This window comes from Vipera berus, assembly GCF_964194415.1.
Source record: "Vipera berus genome assembly, chromosome: 1".
Lineage (NCBI taxonomy): Eukaryota > Metazoa > Chordata > Lepidosauria > Squamata > Viperidae > Vipera > Vipera berus.
In genome coordinates, this window is record NC_138202.1 from 40,469,905 (window position 1) to 40,490,095 (window position 20,191).

A 20,191-nucleotide genomic window follows, 5' to 3' on the forward strand; every position below is an offset into this window, starting at 1 on the left:
TTTCACTATAGTTTTAAGAAGAGTGAAAATCAATTTTTTAGACACTGTTCTGAGAATTGAACATGTGCCAGATAATTCTAAAAGTGGAACAGCACTGGAAATTCATATTGAGAAGTAAGTGGGTTTTATTTATTATTTTAAATGATGGCTGGAATAGAATCAGTACTTTATGAGAATTTAAAATAAAGGATCTACTGTATTACTCAATAACAGAACTTGACATTATGTCTGTAGCAATAGTGATTAGGATTTTAAACATGTAAGAAGATAGAGGAATATTGTAATTAAATTAGTGCGTTAATGTTATTAGAGGTTAAGCTGCATATGCTTCTGTGATCATGTGATACAATAATGCTTTGCTATATTTTTATGGAGATTCTCAACAATCCAGGTCATGGTTGTCCCAAAGGTGCTTTTTCCAAAAGGCAACTGGAGTTTCTTGGTTTTTTTCTTTGAAGCTATTCATTTGATATAAAGAAGAAAATTGTAAATTTATATTCTATTCTTATTTCATTATTGATTTCTGCTTATAGAACGATGTACTGTGATGAAACTGCTGATGAATGTTCTGGAAATGTGCATCAGCCCACAGCTTTTGCTCACAAATTATTACAGCTCTCAGGTGTTTCGTTTTTTTGGGATGAATTTCCAGCATCAGCAAAATCCTCTCCAGTCTGTTCCACTACACAGTTGGTAAAATTCTGTAATTTTTTTTTGTTTATTGTATTTCTATAACTCCAGAAATTCAGAATTCAAAATATGAATCCATAAAAGCAATATAAATTGAAAGCATAATATTGATTCAATAATAGCAAAAAATAATATAATATAGAAATACAAAATGCTAATGCAGGGGTCTTCAAACTCGGCCTTTTTATGACTCATGGACTTTAACTCTCAGAATTCCTCAGCCAGGCATGCTTCCATCTATTCAGACTAGCTAGTTGCTGTCATTGACAGTATTCCAAGGACTGGTATAGTATTTGTCATGATGGAGACTAAAAATATACATAAATTTATACAGGTAGTACTTGCTTAACATCCACTTGTTTAGTGATGCATTTGAAGTTATGATGATGCTAAACAAGGGACACTTGTAGTTGCAGCCAATGCAGCATCCCTGATTACCACCTGCAAACTTCGCTGCCAGGTTCCATTAAGCAAAGTCACTGGGGAAATCTACAAGAAGTTGCAAATGGTAATCATTTGACCACCCTGCAGTTTGTGGAATTTGCCTAACATTGGTAACTGGGACAATAAAATAGCTGTCATAAGTTGGTGAGGTTACATGACATTGTGTTTTATGACTTTGTCACTAAGCAACAGAGCTTCCTTCTCCAGTTACCATCAATAAGCAAGGACTACCTGTATAGTTGTATGTATGTATTGTACATATTATGTATTTAAAGCGTAAGCATTCCTGCCAGTTTCTCTCCCAATTTTCATATTTTCTCTCCCAAGCATTTGCAGTTTTGAATGTCTATTTTTGTGAAAGCTAAATTGAGCAATTTAGCATTTACCAAAATTTTGTTAAATCCACCCACACGGATTATCATGTGTTTGTAAAATATAGCAGTATAAAATAGTCTGAATTAAATATTCAATGTTGTTTCATGGTCAGTCTCCCAAATTGTTCAATATTATTTCAGTTTACCATAGCCTTTTTTGTCTGGGCTGTTTCCTGTAAAGCACAGATCTATCACCACCAACCATGTTAATATTTAAAATGCCTTTAAGATGTATTATCTTGTTAGGTTGGTGTTTAGTTTTGTATTAAAAAGAAATGAAGTGGGAAAGGGTGCTTCTGAGTTAGCATCCTTCCTAAATTAGAGTTATCTTGCTACAAACTAGGACAATAAAACAAGGAGTTTGTTAAACAGTTTGGCATATGCTAATGTATAAATCCAACTCATAATCTAAGTGACCTATATCACATTCTGGTCAAAATATTATGCACTATATTTATCAAATTAGATACTGCCCATCTCACTACCTAAATGTATCTGGGTGGTTTATAAATCATAGAACCATATAAAAAGATACAATTAAAATAGACTAAACAGGATGAAAATCAAGTAAAAATAAAGAAAAAAGATAAGTTAAAAGGCAGACAGAGCACACTTAAGGCACCCCCAAGGTTGCATAGTGCCCTTGGATCCCCACCCAAGTTGCCAGAGTCATATCTTCTTATTCCTCTAGAAGGCCAGGACATAGGGCAGGGAAATTGCAGAAACATTTTGCTGTAAAATCTCTGTTAAATTTGTAATGTTAACAATGTTTTTATCCCATTATTCTAGTGTTTTTAGTTTTATGCTAGTACTGAACAATTGTGTACTATAGTTTTCAAATATCTTGAATACATATATTTCTGCACACAGCAAGAAAGTGTGTTTATATATTACCTCTGAAAGTATATTTTATTTATTTATTTTAAAGTTAACAGAATCAAAGCTTTCACCTAGCTGGAATCCAAAAATTATGTACGAGCCACACCCTCAACTACCACGAAACCTACCTGAAGTTTCTCTGTCGGATCCTGTGCAAATATGTAAGTTGATTGGAAGGATGGAACTGAGTCTTACATTAAAGCAAAATGAAGTGCTTCCAGGAGCAAAGGTTAGTTGTAGTCATATTCCCCCCCTCCCCCCATTGGTACATGTTATTCAAGTCTTGGTGTAGATCTCTCTATTCTGCATTCCATTTTTCCTTGATAAAGTTTTTTTGTACATAGTTGAACTCTGTTTAGTCTACTGTGTAAAAGTGAAGGATAAGCATGTTGTAATTATTAGGCCATTGTTCATTATTTAAAATCAGTGCAAATAATCTGAAGTGTGTATGTTTGCTACATGCTTGCTGTCTACAGTTTGATTTTTCTTCTATTTTAAGGCAAAGAAGGGCAAAAGAATCAAAAGAAATAAATATAGCTAAGTAAGAATACATGATTAAATTAGCCGTATTTCAGTTGTAGATCCAGACAACAAGAAAAAATCAAGTTCAATTAGTACAATGTCATTCGTAACATTTTAAAATCAAATTATTTAACTAGTAGTTGCCACTAGTCAGAGGCAAGAAACAAGTACATTAAGAGCAAAACAATAATAGCTTTTCTGTGAGTTTTTGCAGAACTAAAACTTGTGAGCCTCAATATTATAGCTGGAGAAACTATTGACAGCAGAGAAACAAAGAAATCTTCGAAAGAATCGGAAAGAATCAGGGACATTCATAAGGTTGTAACATAAAAGATTTACTCAAGCCTGTACATAAGAATCTGATCAATTAAACTGCAACACTAAATTGTCACCAGATAAGGATCAGGAGTGTTTGGACTTGGGGCACTTGTGGGAATGCAGTTACTTTAAACTAATTATGTACTTAACTCCACCCCACCCTTCTCTGCCTGCTCTTCTCCTATACAAAGATCTTTTTAAAATATGAAAGGGTTTTTCTTGTATCTCTTTAATTAATGATATAGTGTGTGTGTGTGTGTGTGTGTGTGTGTGTGTGTGTAGAGTTATAACTATATATTATAACTATAGTTATAATAGTTATAACAATTATAACTATTAACAGCGGGACAAGCAATTTCTTAAACATAATTAATTGAACAAGTCTTTGTTGTCTGCTTTATTCACCTTACATACTAAGTTACAATTATGGATTCACACATGTCTTGAAAGAAGGATGTATTATGCGTTAGCACAAAATGTGTGAAGAATACCGAAATCACGTCTATATTACAGTTGTTGCCTTTGCTCATAAATACAGTTTCTATGTAACTTGCATGTCTAAGAAACCATTGCATACATAGCTTTTCAATGCATATTTCCTATTTACTTGACTTACATATTGTAGGTATGCGATCCTTTGAGCTTGGTTGCTTTCTTGCAAATATTTCATTATCCAACTGTGCAACACCATCAGCACTGATGATGTTACCTAGATGAGTAATGAAATGTCTGCAAGAAGACAACTAAGCTCATAGACAACCAAGGACTCCCCAGTTCAACTTGCCCCCCAAATATTCTTTTCTATGGATACCATATGTTTCAGATTTATAAGCATGTCTGCACATAGTAATAAAGCCTTGGAGCTCGAGCTGTTAATTTCTATGTATGTAAAAAGAGACTGTTCAGTTTGGACATACCAAAGAAGTTTTATAAACAGCTAAGCTTTGACATATGAATGCTAATCAAAACTAATATGCAAGCTGGATTCTAATGTCATTATATTTCACAGACTAACTGTATCCACGGTTTATTTCATAATTAAAATCAGAGATGAAAGTACTGTTTTTGTTTAATAGCAAGATTGATAACTGAGAAAACTGGTTCTTATCAAATGTATTAATTTTTTTAAAGTTGGACGTAGATGGACAGATAGATTCCATACACCTGTTCCTGTCACCCAGACAGGTACATCTTTTATTGGATATGTTTGCAGCCATTGCCAGACCAGGTAAGTTGAAATTGTGTTGTTTAATATGATTGAAATAAAGGGAACAATCTTGAGTTTTGCATGTTGCCAAGGTTTTAAATATTTGCTGGCAATTTTGTTTATGTAGTTACAGGAAGGGTACAGGTTTTACAGGGGAAGCAGGGCTGATAATGTTATGCCAACATTGGAACAATGGGGCTTTGAAGCTAAGGTGGGGAAAATTGTGTTTCCTGCAACTTAGAGAATTAGAGAGCATATTTCTTCTATTTTGTGTTTCATTGCAGAGAATCCTGGCAGAATAGAATTATCTAATAAAGATAGAAAAAATCGGCCAATGCAGCAGGAAGATGAGTATCGAATTCAGATGGAGCTCAATCGTTACTTGAGAAAAGAAACTTTGCCAGTAGGTACAAAGTCTGATCTGAGTTTTTATGAAGCTGGGGCAGCTAGAACTCCTTCCAGTCGTGGTGAGCAAACATCCTAAGCTTCCTAGTATATGGGCATATTGCTATTTATATGGGCTTGCACATAATGCTAATTTATGAGTTTTAAATAATGATTTGTGGACTTGACCTTATAGAATTAAACATTGCATTTAGCCAGAAAGAAACAAGCCACATAATAGTTTAGCATTACCATAGTGGCTTAGCATGAATCAGCAACTGAAAAATTGAATTGTAAAAAATTCAATATTTTATTTTCCTCCTTTCTACTCCTCCACAATTCAGAAGTATTGACAGCTTGCGTAAAACTCATTAAATATACACAATATAACACCTGTAAAATTAGTAAAACAACATAACTCAGACCGAAGTATTTTTATGAGTTAAAGCCTGAGTCTCATCAGTTCATACTAAATATTTTAAAGTTATTGAATAATATTGAATATAACATCTATTTCAAAATTCTCAGATTGAAAGGACTTAAGCACTTAGACATCAGATTTAATTTTGAATGATATATTTTTATTGTCTAAGAGCAATCCCACTGTCACTCTTGTGACACAGCAAGAAACAATGAGACAAAAGTAATAACAAGCATATCTAATGTTTATCATTCAAATTCCACCTTTAAAACATTTGTGTTCCAACATAGGATGCAAGTAGATAAGCTGTGATATTTGCATCATGATGCCTATTTCATTATTTGCACACTTTCTCACTTGTGAATGCTGATAAGTAGCTAGTGAGTTTTGTTGATATATTATTAATAGTTAACCAGTGTTAAGTATGTATAGTTTATTTTTATGCTAGATAATATACTTCTCAATTACCATTATATACTAAGAATTTGACATTGGAGAAGTTGTTGTAGAAGAAATTCCAGATAATCTTAAATTATATAGTGGCTTTTAGGAAAATATATATGATTCAATACACTGTACATATAATAATGCTGTTCTTGAGACCAACAGCTTTGTGCTTTTCCTTGAATTGTGATTTTTTTTGTATTGAATGTTACAAACATATCTACTTTTTTCTTTTAGAAGAAGAGGTTTTCTTCTCAATGGCTGACATGGAGATGTCTCACAGTCTTTCTTCATTGCCACCTCTTGGAGAACCACCAACTATGGATTTAGATCTTTCTTTAACTAGTACATATACTGCTACCCCAGCAGGATCTCCACTTGGTGCTGCAGCAGTATGTAGTACTTAACTGTTTGCATTTGAGCAAAGGAACTTTTTGTGTTTGGGAGCGATTGTGTTTGTAGAACATACTAAGATATATTTAGTGATAACCATGGCCAAAAGCATACATGCCAATTATCCAACATACAATCACATTTACTACCCCAGTATTGGTTCTGCTTATTGCATTACGTTTTGTGCTGGTTAATTCTCCAAGTTTTTTAATATATGTTTGTAAATAGCACAGTCCGTAATGGTCTGATTGGCTTTAGAGCCAAAATGCATGAGTTGTGGACAAGCTAATCCTGATTCTGCTTCAGTTCATTTGTTTCCAAAAATGAATGAATGTCTGTGTCTGGCTGTCTGTCTGTCTGTCTGTCTGTCTGTCTATTTATTTATTTATTTATTTATTTATTTATTTATTTATTTATGTGTGTTACTACATCTTGTATGCTGTTGCATTTCTGGAGACATTGAACCTCTTATATTTATAAAATAAGTTTCAAAACAAATATTGGTACAGTTAAAAACAGTAAAAATTGTATCACTAATCACGTATAGCATAATTTTACTTCTCTCCAGATCCTTTCTTGTCATGTTTTTTATAGTGATCCAAAAAATTAGTAAGGTGATATTTGGGGAAATACTTTCCAAAGGAAGGGAGCCATTACTGAGAAGAGTTAATCCCAGATCCTTGAAGTAAGCATCCACTAGTGAGGGGGCTCACAACAAACTCTTTCTCCTGGATCTTACTGGACAGTTAAAATCACCTTGCAGAACATGGTAACAGATATATACAGTGCTTGAGCTTGTTGGGGCGTTAAAGTATCAGCCAGCACCTTGAATTGCATCCAAAAGCTATTTGGCAGCCATTGCTACTCCTATACTAGTGACATTACATTGGTGAACCTTGGTATTATCATAATTACAGAGATTGCAGTATATTTTACAAATGAAACTTTTGGATGGCATTCAAGAGCAGCTGCTCTTAAGATCATTGTTATAATCAAGCTGTGAGGTGCCAAGAGCATTAATAACTTGAATAAGTGATCCAAGAAAGACTGCAATAGGCACAGAATAACTAATTGTGCACTACTTTTGGTTGTATCCTCCACCTGGAACAAGTATCATGAGTTCAAATTGCAGCATAGCTCCATCTAAGAGAATGCTGTCCAGCATGAAAGCTTTCAGCAGTAATCAGGACCTTCATTCCATTTCTTCATCAGCCCTGTGTAGACATATATAATTGGGTATCATCAGCATATTGATAATACTTTACATTGTACTAGTGGCTAGTTCCTATGAATGTTCAGACAGAGGGGAAGAGAGTAAATCTTCCAGTAACCCATAACAGAGTGGCAGACTTCTCTCTGTCCACCATATTTGGAAATGCCCACTCATGAATGAAAACCACTGAAGAAGAGTACCCATCTTTCAGTTTTTTCAGTCAATCCAGATTAATGTTATCAAAGGCCATCGAATGTTGGACAGAATGGAACTATGATGATTGTAGTCCCTATATTCTGATCCTACAGTAATCATCAACAAAGGTGATGAACACAGTCTTAATTGCATGCCCAGACTTGGGTCCTGATTGAAAAGAGTCCAAATAATACATTTCATCCAGAGCTTTCCATAAGTGTAGTCAAATCACTTTCTCAGCAATCTTACCTAAAAGGATTGGAGACCATTGACATTTGTCTGTATTAATATTTTTTTCAGTAAGGAATACTTTTGGCTCTTAAGAAATTCATTTACTCTCCCAAAGAGAGTAATTGAGTCATGACTTGTGTTGACAGACCCAACCCACAACACAGGCCGGTATACATTACATGTGGGGGGGAAGGAGAACAGCTGCGAGGGTAGAGAACATTTCTGTCATTTATTATTGAATAACTCACAGAGTGCTGAAATGTTATATAATGCAAGCATAATAACATTTATGTTCTTATTTTAAATAACAGTCAGCATGGGGAGAATTTGATCAAAACAAGCAGGAACTGCCGCAGTTGAGAAGTGCATCATTTACTCCTAACACTGATCATTCAGTTCCACTACAAAGAACTTGTAAGTGAAAATTGGGAAATAGCATGCCTCATTATTCAAAACCAGTGTAGCATAGTTTTCAACACTGTGCAATAGAACCTTTTTGTTTGTTACTTTTAGTACTTTTATTTTCACCTGCTCTTTTATTGTTAGTCTCCTCATTTTAAATCAGAATCAAGATTTCAAATATTCATAAACTTAAGGTGTCACAGTAATCTCTTTCTTTACCTGGTTAAAAGGCTTTCTGAAACAGAGAGTCCTCAACTTAAACTGCAAATGTGCCCAAAATTTCTGTTGCTAGGTGAGACAGTTGTTAGGTGAGTTTTGCCCCATTTTACAACCCTTTTTTAACACAGTTGTTAAGGAAGTGACAAGGTTGTGGCTTCTGGCTTCTCTGTTCACTTTGCTGTTTAGAAGGTTGCAAAGGTGATCACATGGCCCTGTAGACACTGCAACGGTCATAAATATGAACCAGCTGCCAGGCATCCGGATTTTGATCACATGACTATGGGGATGCTGCAATGGTCATGAGTGTGAAAAACAGTCATCAGTCACTTTTTCCACTGCTGTTGTAACTTTGAACAGTCACTAAATGAACTGTTGTAAGTTGAGGACTACCTGCGTTAGCATATTTAGTACTTATTGGATCAAAAGTAGCCGCTGATTTTGGGGTGTTTCAACAGTTCAAACTGAATAACTTATTTGACTTTTTATATATGAAATTCTGCTAATTTATCCAGCTCTTATTTCATAAAATTTGGATAGTATATACGTTTCTTGTTTCAACCCCTCCCACATTTTTCATAACTGAGAACCTAAAAATGCAAGAATTTAACTAAGCTATGCTATATATATATATATATTTCTAAGTGTGAATTTGAATATGATATACCACATGTTTACTTTTCAAATAGTTTGTATTTTTATTATTGAAAAGCATAAATAAGGTAGCTAGAGTTAAGGCATATTTGAAATTCTCTTTACTTAAGAAGGTAAGTATAATTATATTAAGCATATAATGTAATGTATATTTAGTTAATACAAGTGCTACTTTCTTATATAAGCAGAATTTCAAATGCCTCAACTACATAGATAAGGTATCTAGCTTCTGTATATATGATTTGATTAATAATACAGTAATAATATATTACAGTTATAATTTAATACTTAATGCTGATGTTATAGTAATTAAAAGTGATGTTAAATTGTAAAGACAAACTATTGAAGACTATTTTAAGTAGTATAATTTTTATTTCATTGCAGCTCTTCCATCCAGATCTATTTCAGTGGATGAGTCTAAACCTGAACTTCTTTTTAGACTAGTAGTGGGTGCTTTCTCGGTGTCCGTGCTCCATATTGATCCTTTACCACCACCTGAAACTTCAATAAACATTAGCCCGCTAACATCAATGGCACAGGATTTTTTTACCCAGATAGAAAAAGTTGATCCAGCTCAGATTCCCACAGACGATTTTTTGTTCCTCCGAAAAGTATTTGCAAAGGCTTGTTCACATGACCACCTTCGGTACATTTTTTTCTTGTTTATCTAGTAATATAACAAACAAAGCAACAGTAGTCTATATGAATGATGATGAAATAACATTAATTTATTGTTTAGTTAATTTATAAATTTACATTAAAGCACAACAGCTTTCAAACATAAAAGGAGTATTTTTATTTTTATTTATTTGTATCCCACTTTTATTATTTTTTACAAATAATTCAAGGTAGTGAACATATCCAACCTTCCTCTTCCTGTTTTCCTTACAACAACAACAACTCTGTGAGGTGGATTGGGCTGAGAGAGAATGACTGGTCCAAAGTCATGCAGCTTTCATGCCTTAGACAGAACTTGAACTCATAGTCTCCCGCTTTCTGACCTGGTCCCTTAACCACTAGCTCAAATTAGCCAAATTATTCCTTTTCCTCTATTTGCAAGAAGTTGTCCACCATTCTCGGTCACAGAGTAGGAAGTTGGATGTTTTTGGGAAATTTCTAAGCCTGGACTACAAAGCAAGATTTGCCTTTCTTTCTTTCTTCTTTCTTTCTTTCTTTCTTTCTTTCTTTCTTTCTTTCTTTCTTTCTTTCTTTCTTTCTTTCTTTCTTTCTTTCTTTCTTTCTTTCTTTCTTTCTTTCTTTCTTTCTTTCTTTTAATTCTTGACCAATTTTTCTCTTTAGTGGCAGATAGCACTTGGAAGTAGATTATTTTTTTCATGTATTTGAGATACTATTGCATGTTAGAAAAAGTTAGCAAAAGAAATGTTTTATTTTGGCAGTTAAAATTTGTCTTTCTACAACTTTTTAACAATCAGTAAAGAGCAATTACACGTGTGTTCGTTGATTAATGGTTTGTTCTTTTGTTTCTCATGACAGATTTATAGGTACAGTCCTCAAAGTGTCCTATGAGCAGCGACAAAGATCAACCTCTCAGTGTTTGAATACAGATTTATCTATTGGACAGATGGAACTTCTGGAATGCCTGTTTTCTACAGACTCCCATTCCCAAATACCTCACTATACAGAGGTAAATTATATGTATGCAGTTAATATTAGCAATTGAAACACACTGAGAAAAATATGAAATTGTGTTCCCTTATATTTTTACATATATATAAATTGCATTCAGTGGGGTAAATGTGTAAACGTGATTGCTTTATGACAATTGACTTTTTGATAGCTAAATGTTTGGGTTGGAAATACCTATTTAGAAAAAGTTGCTCCAGGCAGAAGTCATTCTTCCCCAGTGGGTGGGGGGAAGTAAGGTTGTAAAATAGTGGATATAAAAAAATCTACACACACATGTTAAAATGCCAGGTTTTTGAGATGTAAAAAAAATCAGATCAAGATAAATCACTTCAGAATTTTTTCCACCTTTAACATGTGAGCTATACAGTTCAATTGAAAAACAAACGGAAATATTGTATTTCAGTTACCATATGGCATTTTAACCAGTGTATAGGCTTTCTACATCCACTGTAGAAATTCGTGCCAGCCATATCTTTTATAATGCAACAATCAGAAAATAATCCAAAATGCTTAACTATTTTTTTTCTCTCTTTAAAATCCTTGGGGCTCCATTTTCTCTAATATCCAAGGGTGTGGCAAAATACAAAACTAAACAAAATCCTAGGGATCTAAAATTTATTGCTGCAGGTTGTTCTAGATAACATAAAAAAGCAAGGAAAATATCAATACTCTGGGTTGCTTAGTGAAAAATCATGAAATGAGGTGAACAATAACATTCTTATTTTTTTCTCTCCAAATATATTGGATTTTATGTCATTCTGATAATCTTCTGATAGTGTGGTAATTACCCAAAGAACAGATTTATTTCCCATTCCATAACTCCATCTCTGCACTTCCTTCCTCGTATTTTGGAGGGCTGAGGGGACCTAAAAATGTGACCTAAAAACATATTTATTTGAACAAGCCGGCCTGGTATGATGGGTTTAGGGGTATTTTAACGTTTTGTATTAATCTATTGAATTGGGCTATTGTATTTAATATTTCTTTTAATTTTTATATATTGTATTTTATTGTATTGCCCTGTACACCGCCCTGAGTCCTTCGGGAGAAGGGTGGTATAAAAATTAAATTATTATTATTATTATTATTATTATTATTATTATTATTATTATTATTATTATTATTATTATTATTATTATTATTATTATTATTATTATTATTATTTCACACTGGACGTGTGGAAATCCATTCACAAAATGGTGGATGGTGTTTTTGGTTTTTCTAAGCTGTGCGTTAATTACAGTTATTAGCAATTTTGTTGTCTTTCTTTTAAAGCTCCTTAGGTTTAACTCTGAAAAGCAAGAAAACAAATTACATTCTCCCTCATGCCTTCAACTTCATTACAAGCACTCAAACAACAAAGGGCCTCAGGTAAAGTTGATAAAATTGTTTTCTCTGATTTTTTAAATATATAAATATAAATTTATGCAATTGTGTAGAAACAGTGCTTTACACTTGTAATAGGTCTGTAGTGTTTTATTAACAGGGTAGCCAGGGGAGACTGAGCTCTGTTCCCCAGAAAGCAGATTTGCAAGTGAAGTTGAGTCCAGCATTCTGTGAACTGGATATTAGCATTGTAGACAGACTAAATTCATTGCTTCAACCACAAAAGCTAACCACAGTGGAAACTATGGCATCCCATATGTACACTTCTTACAACAAACACATTAGCCTGGTAAGTAGAAAATCATTCTGCTTTACTTGTGTATTGGTTACATTTTGATTATGGAAAAAAATGAATAGTTGGAAGTTTGAGGTAGACATTTTTGCTTTTTATTTATTTGTTTACTTATTACTCATAACTATCCTCAAGATAACTCAGAGCAGCAAACAATAAAAAGTCAAAAAACAAAAATAAATCGTTGTAAGATACACAAATCTAATACTAATACAAAAATTTCACCGAGGCAATTCAGCAATAATATTAGACAGAATTGCAAATCTTCCTGACCCAATGCCTGAGAGGAAAGCCAGGTATTATGAAAAGTAGCACCCTAAAAATGTCTTTTAGTGGAGTGATGTTTACATAGGAGACAATCTAAAGGTATCTCTTGGATGGAAGTTTCAATATAAGATGGGTGGCTATACAAAATATTTAAACAAATACATAAATACAAACATTAATTTGTAGTGGTAGTCCTCAACTGTAATTGAGCCTGGACTTGCATTTATAAATCAAGGCACCCGCATGACTGGATGTAATTTTCTGGCCTTTTTTGTGGTGATAGTCAAGCAAAATTCAAGATCATTAAACAAATGCCACATTCATTAACTAAGCCCATTCATTTGGGCGTTTTTTGGTCAGAAATCAGCAAAACATGCTGAAAACTGACAAAGAAATTGTGAAAGACCTTAACCTGTTGTAAAGCTGACCCACCTAACATGCAGTCGCATGACTGCCCGGGGGGGGGGCAATGATACAACCTGACTACCTGTATACATAAACATATATAGGAAAGATTAAAAATATACACCATCTAATGAAATATACACCATCTAATTTTCTAAAATTCAGATATCCATGAATCTTCAATCCCACTCTACTATCTGTATGCCTGGATTTCATCTTCTCTTACCCAGGTTGAATCACATGACATGGGGAAGATGTCCAGCCCTGAGTGAAGGGTTAGTTTGCAAACACTTCCAGCGTGAGTTTAGAAATCTCATAAACAGTTTTATGATTTATTTCTTTTAGTACTACATTGTGTATATAGCAACCATAAGATGACAGTTTCAGCTAAGAAATGTAGTATAGCACATTATATATATATATATATATATATATATATATATATATATATATATATATATATATATATATATATATATATATATATATATATATATATATATATATATATATATATATATATATATAAATTAAGTTCCCCCCCATTCTTTAAAAACAGTGTGTTTTTTTTATTGTTGTTATGCATTTTTAGCACAAGGCGTTTGCTGAAGTTTTTCTGGATGATTCACGTTCTCCCACTAATTGTAAAGTATCGGTTCAAGTGATTGCACCAGCTCTGAAGCTTTCAGTTCGCTTCCCAATACCTGACCTACGATCAGATCCAGAACGAGGACCGTGGTTTAAAAAATCACTTCAGAAGGAAATTCTTCAATTAGAATTTTCAGACACAGAACTTAAAACAGAATTTATTGGAGGGCCGTCTTCAGAGCAAATTCAATTAGAGCTCACTTTTAAAGAACTAACTGGTAAGATAAAGAACCAGGAACGGTTTATAATAGTGGGTGCCATGAAGTACACAAGTGGTTGGATAATAATAGCCTATTTACTATTCCATGTTTTTTTAATTTAAGAATATTTGGGTGTTCTTCAGGAAGGGAAATGAAAATAATTTTATACATTTGGTATATAAATGAAAATAATTATAACTTTAAATAAAGCCCTTATATTTTTGTTGTCTTAAGACAGGGGTGGGGAACTATGGCCCTTTTATAACTTCTGGGAGTTGAAATCCACAAGTCATAAAGGGGCCATAGTTCCCCACCTCTGTCTTAAGAAGTCATAGTCTGCACTTACAGGATAGCTATTTTTCTATATAATTGAGAATCATGATTGAAAAAGACTTGTTTCTTTTGTAAAGAATGTAAGGACACAACAATTTTAATAAGTTTCCTGTATGATTTGTTATTGCTTCACTATAGTTCATAGGAACATATGTACCGTATTTTTCGGACCATAAGACACACCTTTTTTCCCCAAAAGTGGGGGGGAAAACGAGGGTGCGTCTTATGGTCCGAAGGTGATCCGTATGGCCAGCCCCAACCTCTGCAAGTGGAGCATGAATCGGCACGTGCTGAGAAACGCCGATCTCACGCTCCTGCAATCTGCCTCGCTTGGTTTCAGCTTCCCTTGCTACAAGAGAAAGCAGGCTGAAACGGAGTGAGGGAGATTGCCAGGAATGCGAATCGGCTGATCTTGCGCTGCTGCAATCTCCCTCATTTCAGCCTGCTTTCTCTTGTAGCAATGGAAGCTGAAACCGAGCGAGGGAGTTTGCAGGAGCGCGAGATCGGCCGATTCGCATTTCTGGCAATCTCCCTCGCTCCGTTTCAGCTTGCTTTCTGCAAGAGAAAGCCGGGCCGCAGGGCCGCCTTCGCGGGTACTGCTCTAATGCAGAGAGGGAAGGACAAAGAGGGAGGGAAGGAAGGAAGGAAGGAAGGAAGGAAGGAAGGAAGGAAGGAAGGAAGGGACAATGGGAGAGGGAGGGAGAGAGAAAGAGGGAGAGAGAGAGGAGAAAGAGAGGGAAATAGAGGGAGAGAGAGAAAGGGAGAGATAGAGGGAAAGAGAAAAATAGGGAGAGAAAGGGAGATGGAGAGAAAGGGAGAGAGAGAGGAGAGAGAAAGAAAGAGGGAGGGGGAGAGAGGGAGAGAAAGAGAAGGAGAGAGAGAAATTAAATTAGTAACATGATTGTTAGGTGAATCTGGTTTCCCCACTAACTTTGCTTCTCAGAAGGTTGCAAAAGGCGATCACATGACCCTGGAACAATGTGACCATCATAAATATGAATCAATTGCCAAGCAGGTTTTTGACACCTTGCTGGGCGACTGGTGGTACTCGGACATTGCCTTGTCCTAAAAGTGGTACAATGGATGAAAAGGTTGAAAAGCCCTGTTTTAGTATACCGGTACTATTTGGTTCAGAATTTTTTTTTCTTGTTTGCCTGCTCTAAAAACTGGGTGCGTCTTATTTATTTATTTATTTATTTATTTATTTATTTATTTATTTATTTATTTATTTATTTATTTATTAATGGGATTTATATCCCGCCCTATCTCCCGAGGGACTCAGGGCGGCTAACAACAACAAAACTTAAAAGGTCTCTGTACAGTAAATTAAAAATAAAATTTGAAATAAATTAAAATAAATTAAAGAATAGAGTTAGAATTGTAAATATAATTAAAATCCCTGTCAGTCTAGGTCAGGCAGGTGGAAAAGGAGTGTTTTGAGGCCGCGCTGAAAGGACTGGAGATCTTGGGCCATCCGAAGCTCAGGGGGGAGCTGGTTCCACAGGGCTGGCGCTCCCACAGAGAAGGCTCTTCCCCTGGGGGTTGCAAGCCGACATTGTCTAGCCGACGGTACCCTGAGGAGGCCTTCTCTGTATGAGCGTACTGGGCGATGGGAATTCGTTCCCGGCAGCAGATGGTCCTGCAAGTATCCCGGGCCTAAGCCATGTAGGGCTTTAAAGGTAAGAACCAGCACCTTAAATCTCACCCGGAGGGCAACCGGTAGCCAATGCAGCTCACGCAGGAGGGGTGTAATATGGGAGTATCGGGGTGCTCCCATCACTACCCGTGCAGCTGCACTCTGCACCAGTTGAAGCCTCCGGGTGGTCTTCAAGGGCAGCCCCATTTAGAGAGCATTACAGTAGTCTATACGGGAGGTAAAGAGTGCGTGGGTGACTGTACGTAGGGCATCTCGGTCTAGAAAGGGGCGCAACTGGTGTACCAGGCGAATCTGGGCAAATGCCCCCCTAGCCACGACTCCAATATGATCTTCAAAACTGAGTCGTGAATCCAGGAGGACGCCCAGGTTGCGTGCTCTATCAACGGGAGGTAATATCTCTCCTCCTATAATCAAAGATGGAACCTCTTAAACTAAACGAGATGTCGGTACGTAAAGCCACTCAGTTTTGGCCAGGCTGAGCTGGAGCCTGTTCTTTCCCATCCAAATCTGTACCGCTTCCAGGCAACGGGACATCATCATCGTCTTATGGTCAGGTGCGTCTTATGGTCCGAAAAATACGGTAATTATTTTCTCTGTTTTTGTTGTAGGATCTTTTGAAGAAAACGAAGACCAATCAGCTATACAATTTTTTAAAGTTTCCAGTGGTGTTCTTGGAGAAATGGTTTCATCAGACAATTTTGACTGGCCACGGTAAAGCAAGATATTTCATCTTCCTATTGCATTCTTAAAACATTGATACACTGTCACACAATGCCTGTTTTATTTATTCCCTGTTTATATCCTGAGTTTTCCTATCCAAGAACAATATTATTAAAGCCAAATTAATTATAGTCTGGCAAATTTGCAAAAATGGTTGAATGTGATTGTAACAGTTGAACATTGTAATTTTTTTATTTATGTTTATAAATTAGACATGTCCCCTATTGCTGTGGAGGTGCTTTATCACAGGGCTTTTCAACCTTTCCACCCATTGTACCACTTTTAGGATATGGCAACATCCGAGTACCACCAGTCACCTAGCAAGGTGTCAAAAACGACCCCCCCCAAAAAGGAAAAAAGTGATGAAGTACAGGTAGTCCTCAACTTACAACAGTTCGCTTAGTGACTGTTCGAAGTTACAATGGCACTGAAAAAAGTGCCCCCCAAGCCACAGCCAAGCAAGACACCTGCCTGCCTGCCTGGCGGCACTCTTCCTCCTGTTCGAGGTTTTCATTGTTGTGAGCATTTCTGTTGAGGATTGGTAGCGGGGGTGGGGTGGGGGGGTGTTTGGTTTTTATTCCCCCCGTCTGCTGGGTGGTTGCAGCAGGTTTGGGTCACTTCACATGACCCTGGGACCCTGTGACCGTCATAAATATGAATCAGTTGCCAAGCATCTGAATGTAAATCACAAGACCCTGGAGATGCTGCAACATTCCAGCTGATTGGTACTTCTTCTGGGCTCAGAAGCGCCAGGATCAGCACTGAGCTCCATCTGGAGCCTGGCGCTGATCCTGACACTTCCACTGAGCCCTGACAGCCCTGCAGCTCCAGCCATCTCTCGCTCAGGCTTGTGCGGTGCTGCCACCAGTTCAGCTCATTCCCCTGCCCTGCTACCACTTTTCTAGGATGGTCACGTACCACCTGCCAGGTGCCAATGTACCACAGGTGGTACCTGTACCACTGATTGAAAAGCCCTGCTTTATCATACCCCCAGGTTAAACATTCCTCAAGTCAAGTATGGAACTCTATGCCTCTGTGACAATAACTACATGGCTCTCTTGACAATAATACAAGTGATTTGTCATTGCTTCTGCTAGGATATGTTTAAATTTCTTACTTTAATCTATACCTTTGGGATTTCCTGGTGGCCCCCTATCTAATTACTAACAAGCTCTGACCCTGCTAAGCCTTTTCCAGATTTGCCAAGGTCAGTTGGGTCCCATCATCTCAATCCATCATAACTATTACTAAGATATATACGTAATAATAATTTAAAACTTCAAGAACAAAAGTATCACTGACACACTTTACAAATCAGCACATCTTATTGTTGGCTTATAAAGACATTAAAATATATGAAATGTTAAGAATGAAATGAGAAAACTTGATAATATAAGGTGAAAAGAGTGCTATAGGAAAAGGAGTGAAAAGGATGTTTGTTGTTTCATGCTTACCTTTCATAATAATGTAAAACATTTAACTGTTTTGGGAATTTACTGTGTTAATGTGCTTGTTTGGAAAACAGGATTGTACTGAAAATAAACCCACTTGCTGTACACTCCATTTTGGAAAGAATGGCTCCGGAGGAAGAGGAGGAAATTGATGGTCATTTTCATGAGGAAGAAGAAGGAGGATGTCAATCCCTGAAGGATCTATGTGATTTTAGAAGACCAGAACCATCTCCCTTTTCCTCTCGTAGAGTAATGTTTGAAAATGAAGAGGTAAGATGAATATTCATGTTTAGGGATCATTTATATGATTTTGGGAATTTACATTGTGTGTTTTTAAAGGGTATCTGTATAGTAAACTCAGCTGATACTAGCTCCAGTACACAGGATGTAATAAGCCATACCTTTCCAGACATAGAATTAATCTTCCTAAGAACCCAACAGGAAAGGGTGCTACCTAGATATATCTTCTGAGGTGGCAGATATAATAAACAGTATTGCTTTGCCTGGTAAGCATGCTTTGGATAAATGACTTGTGCTCATTAGTGTACGGCATCTTTCCAATGATTAATTATCATAAGCTGTTTAGCCAACATGAAAGCTCATTTAAGATGATTAATTAGCATGATTACAAACTATTTTCCTAAGACAAATCTGTACAACAGTTACAATTGCCAAAAGCTTAATTATGAACTTTATTGTATACTTAGGTATGTAAGACAGTGATGGTCATTTAGAATATTACACTTCAGATACCTTAGCAGGTCCCTAGACTTAGAGCTCCTCTGCAAAACAAAATTACTTGCTTTCAAAACTTTTTTAGTTTTAATTGGTATGTGTGTGTGTGTATGTGTGTGTATGTGTGTGTATGTGTGTGTATGTGTATATATATATATATATATGTTTAAGTATTTGTCAAGGCTTTTTGAATGGACCTTGCTAATTAACTCTTTCATTCCTGTTTTGGCCCGGCTCAGGGCTTATCCACAGGAACTAGTCAACTTATGACAGCTCATTATTTGTGCAAATTATTCAAATTGCTAATAAAGAATTTGGGATCTCAGATAAAGGGTATGACTAACTGATGAGAACATAAATGAGTTCGAAATGATCATCTTAGCCTCCCAAATTCTTTATTAGCAATTTGAATAATTTGCATATATATATATATATATATATATATATATATATATATATATATATATATATATATATATATATATATATATATATATATATATATATATATATGGATCCTTGGTTTTTCGGGTTTTTCCCCGCGTAGAACCTTTAGTTCTACGCGGGGAAAAACCCAAAAAACCAAGGATCCACATACAGGCACCCGCGAAAACCTCAGAAAACATATATATATATATATATATATATATATATATATATATATATATATATATATATATATATATATATATATATATATATATATATATATATATATATATATATATATATATATATATATATATATATATATATATATATATAATATAAAATTACAAATTAAAATACCCCAAACCCATTAGACCAGGCCGGCTTGTTCAAATAGATGAGTTTTCAGGTCACGGCGGAAAGAGCGAAGGTCAGGAGCCATCCGGAGCTCAACCGGTAATTGATTCCAAAGGGCTGGCGTGCCCACAGAGAACGCCCTCCCCCTGGGGGCCGCCAGCCAACACTCTCTGACCGACGGCACCCTGAGGAGGCCCTCTCTGTGGGAGCGCACTGGACGAAGGGAAGTTGATGCCGGCAGCAGGTGCTCCTGTAAGTAATCCGGACCCATGCCATTTAGGGCTTTATAGGTCATCACCAGCACCTTGAATCTCACCCAGAGGGCAACTGGAAGCCAATGCAGCTCGTGGAGTAGAGGTGTTACATGGGAGTATCGGGAGACCCCCAACACAACTCACGCGGCCGCATTCTGCACCAACTGGAGCCTCCGAGTGGTCCTCAAGGGCAGCCCCATGTACAGAGCATTGCAGTAGTCTATACAAGAGGTCACAAGCGCGTGAGTGACTGTACGCAGGGCATCCCGGTCCAGATAGGGTCGCAACTGGCGCACCAGGCGAAACTGGGCAAAGGCCCCCCTGGTCACAGCTCCTATATGATCTTCCAGAGAGAGCTGTGAATCGAGGAGGACACCCAAGTTGCGAGCCCTATCTACGGGGGGTAACACCTCACCCCCCATG

The 20,191-nt window shown here is 36.2% G+C and overlaps 1 protein-coding gene across 3 annotated transcripts in view; it reads left to right on the forward strand.

The window, feature by feature from the left end:
* Nucleotides 1-20,191, forward strand: part of ATG2B (autophagy related 2B) — a 61,721-nt gene that overhangs the window by 8,285 nt on the left and 33,245 nt on the right. For 2 of the 3 annotated variants that reach the window (XR_014027052.1, XM_081332256.1), the window contains exons 4-17: nt 12-114; nt 534-693; nt 2,437-2,616; nt 4,359-4,455; nt 4,719-4,901; nt 5,921-6,082; nt 8,031-8,129; nt 9,372-9,633; nt 10,482-10,632; nt 11,910-12,005; nt 12,121-12,309; nt 13,577-13,850; nt 16,431-16,533; nt 18,068-18,263. Coding sequence is in view for 2 of the 3 variants with exons in the window: in XM_081332256.1 (XP_081188382.1) it covers nt 12-114; nt 534-693; nt 2,437-2,616; nt 4,359-4,455; nt 4,719-4,901; nt 5,921-6,082; nt 8,031-8,129; nt 9,372-9,633; nt 10,482-10,632; nt 11,910-12,005; nt 12,121-12,309; nt 13,577-13,850; nt 16,431-16,533; nt 18,068-18,263 (2,255 nt within the window). In the remaining variant the exon portion in view is untranslated. Of the gene's footprint in view, nt 1-11; nt 115-533; nt 694-2,436; nt 2,617-4,358; nt 4,456-4,718; nt 4,902-5,920; nt 6,083-8,026; nt 8,130-9,371; nt 9,634-10,481; nt 10,633-11,909; nt 12,006-12,120; nt 12,310-13,576; nt 13,851-16,430; nt 16,534-18,067; nt 18,264-20,191 lie in introns of all 3 variants that reach the window. The other variant, XM_081332257.1, reaches the window with a different exon arrangement.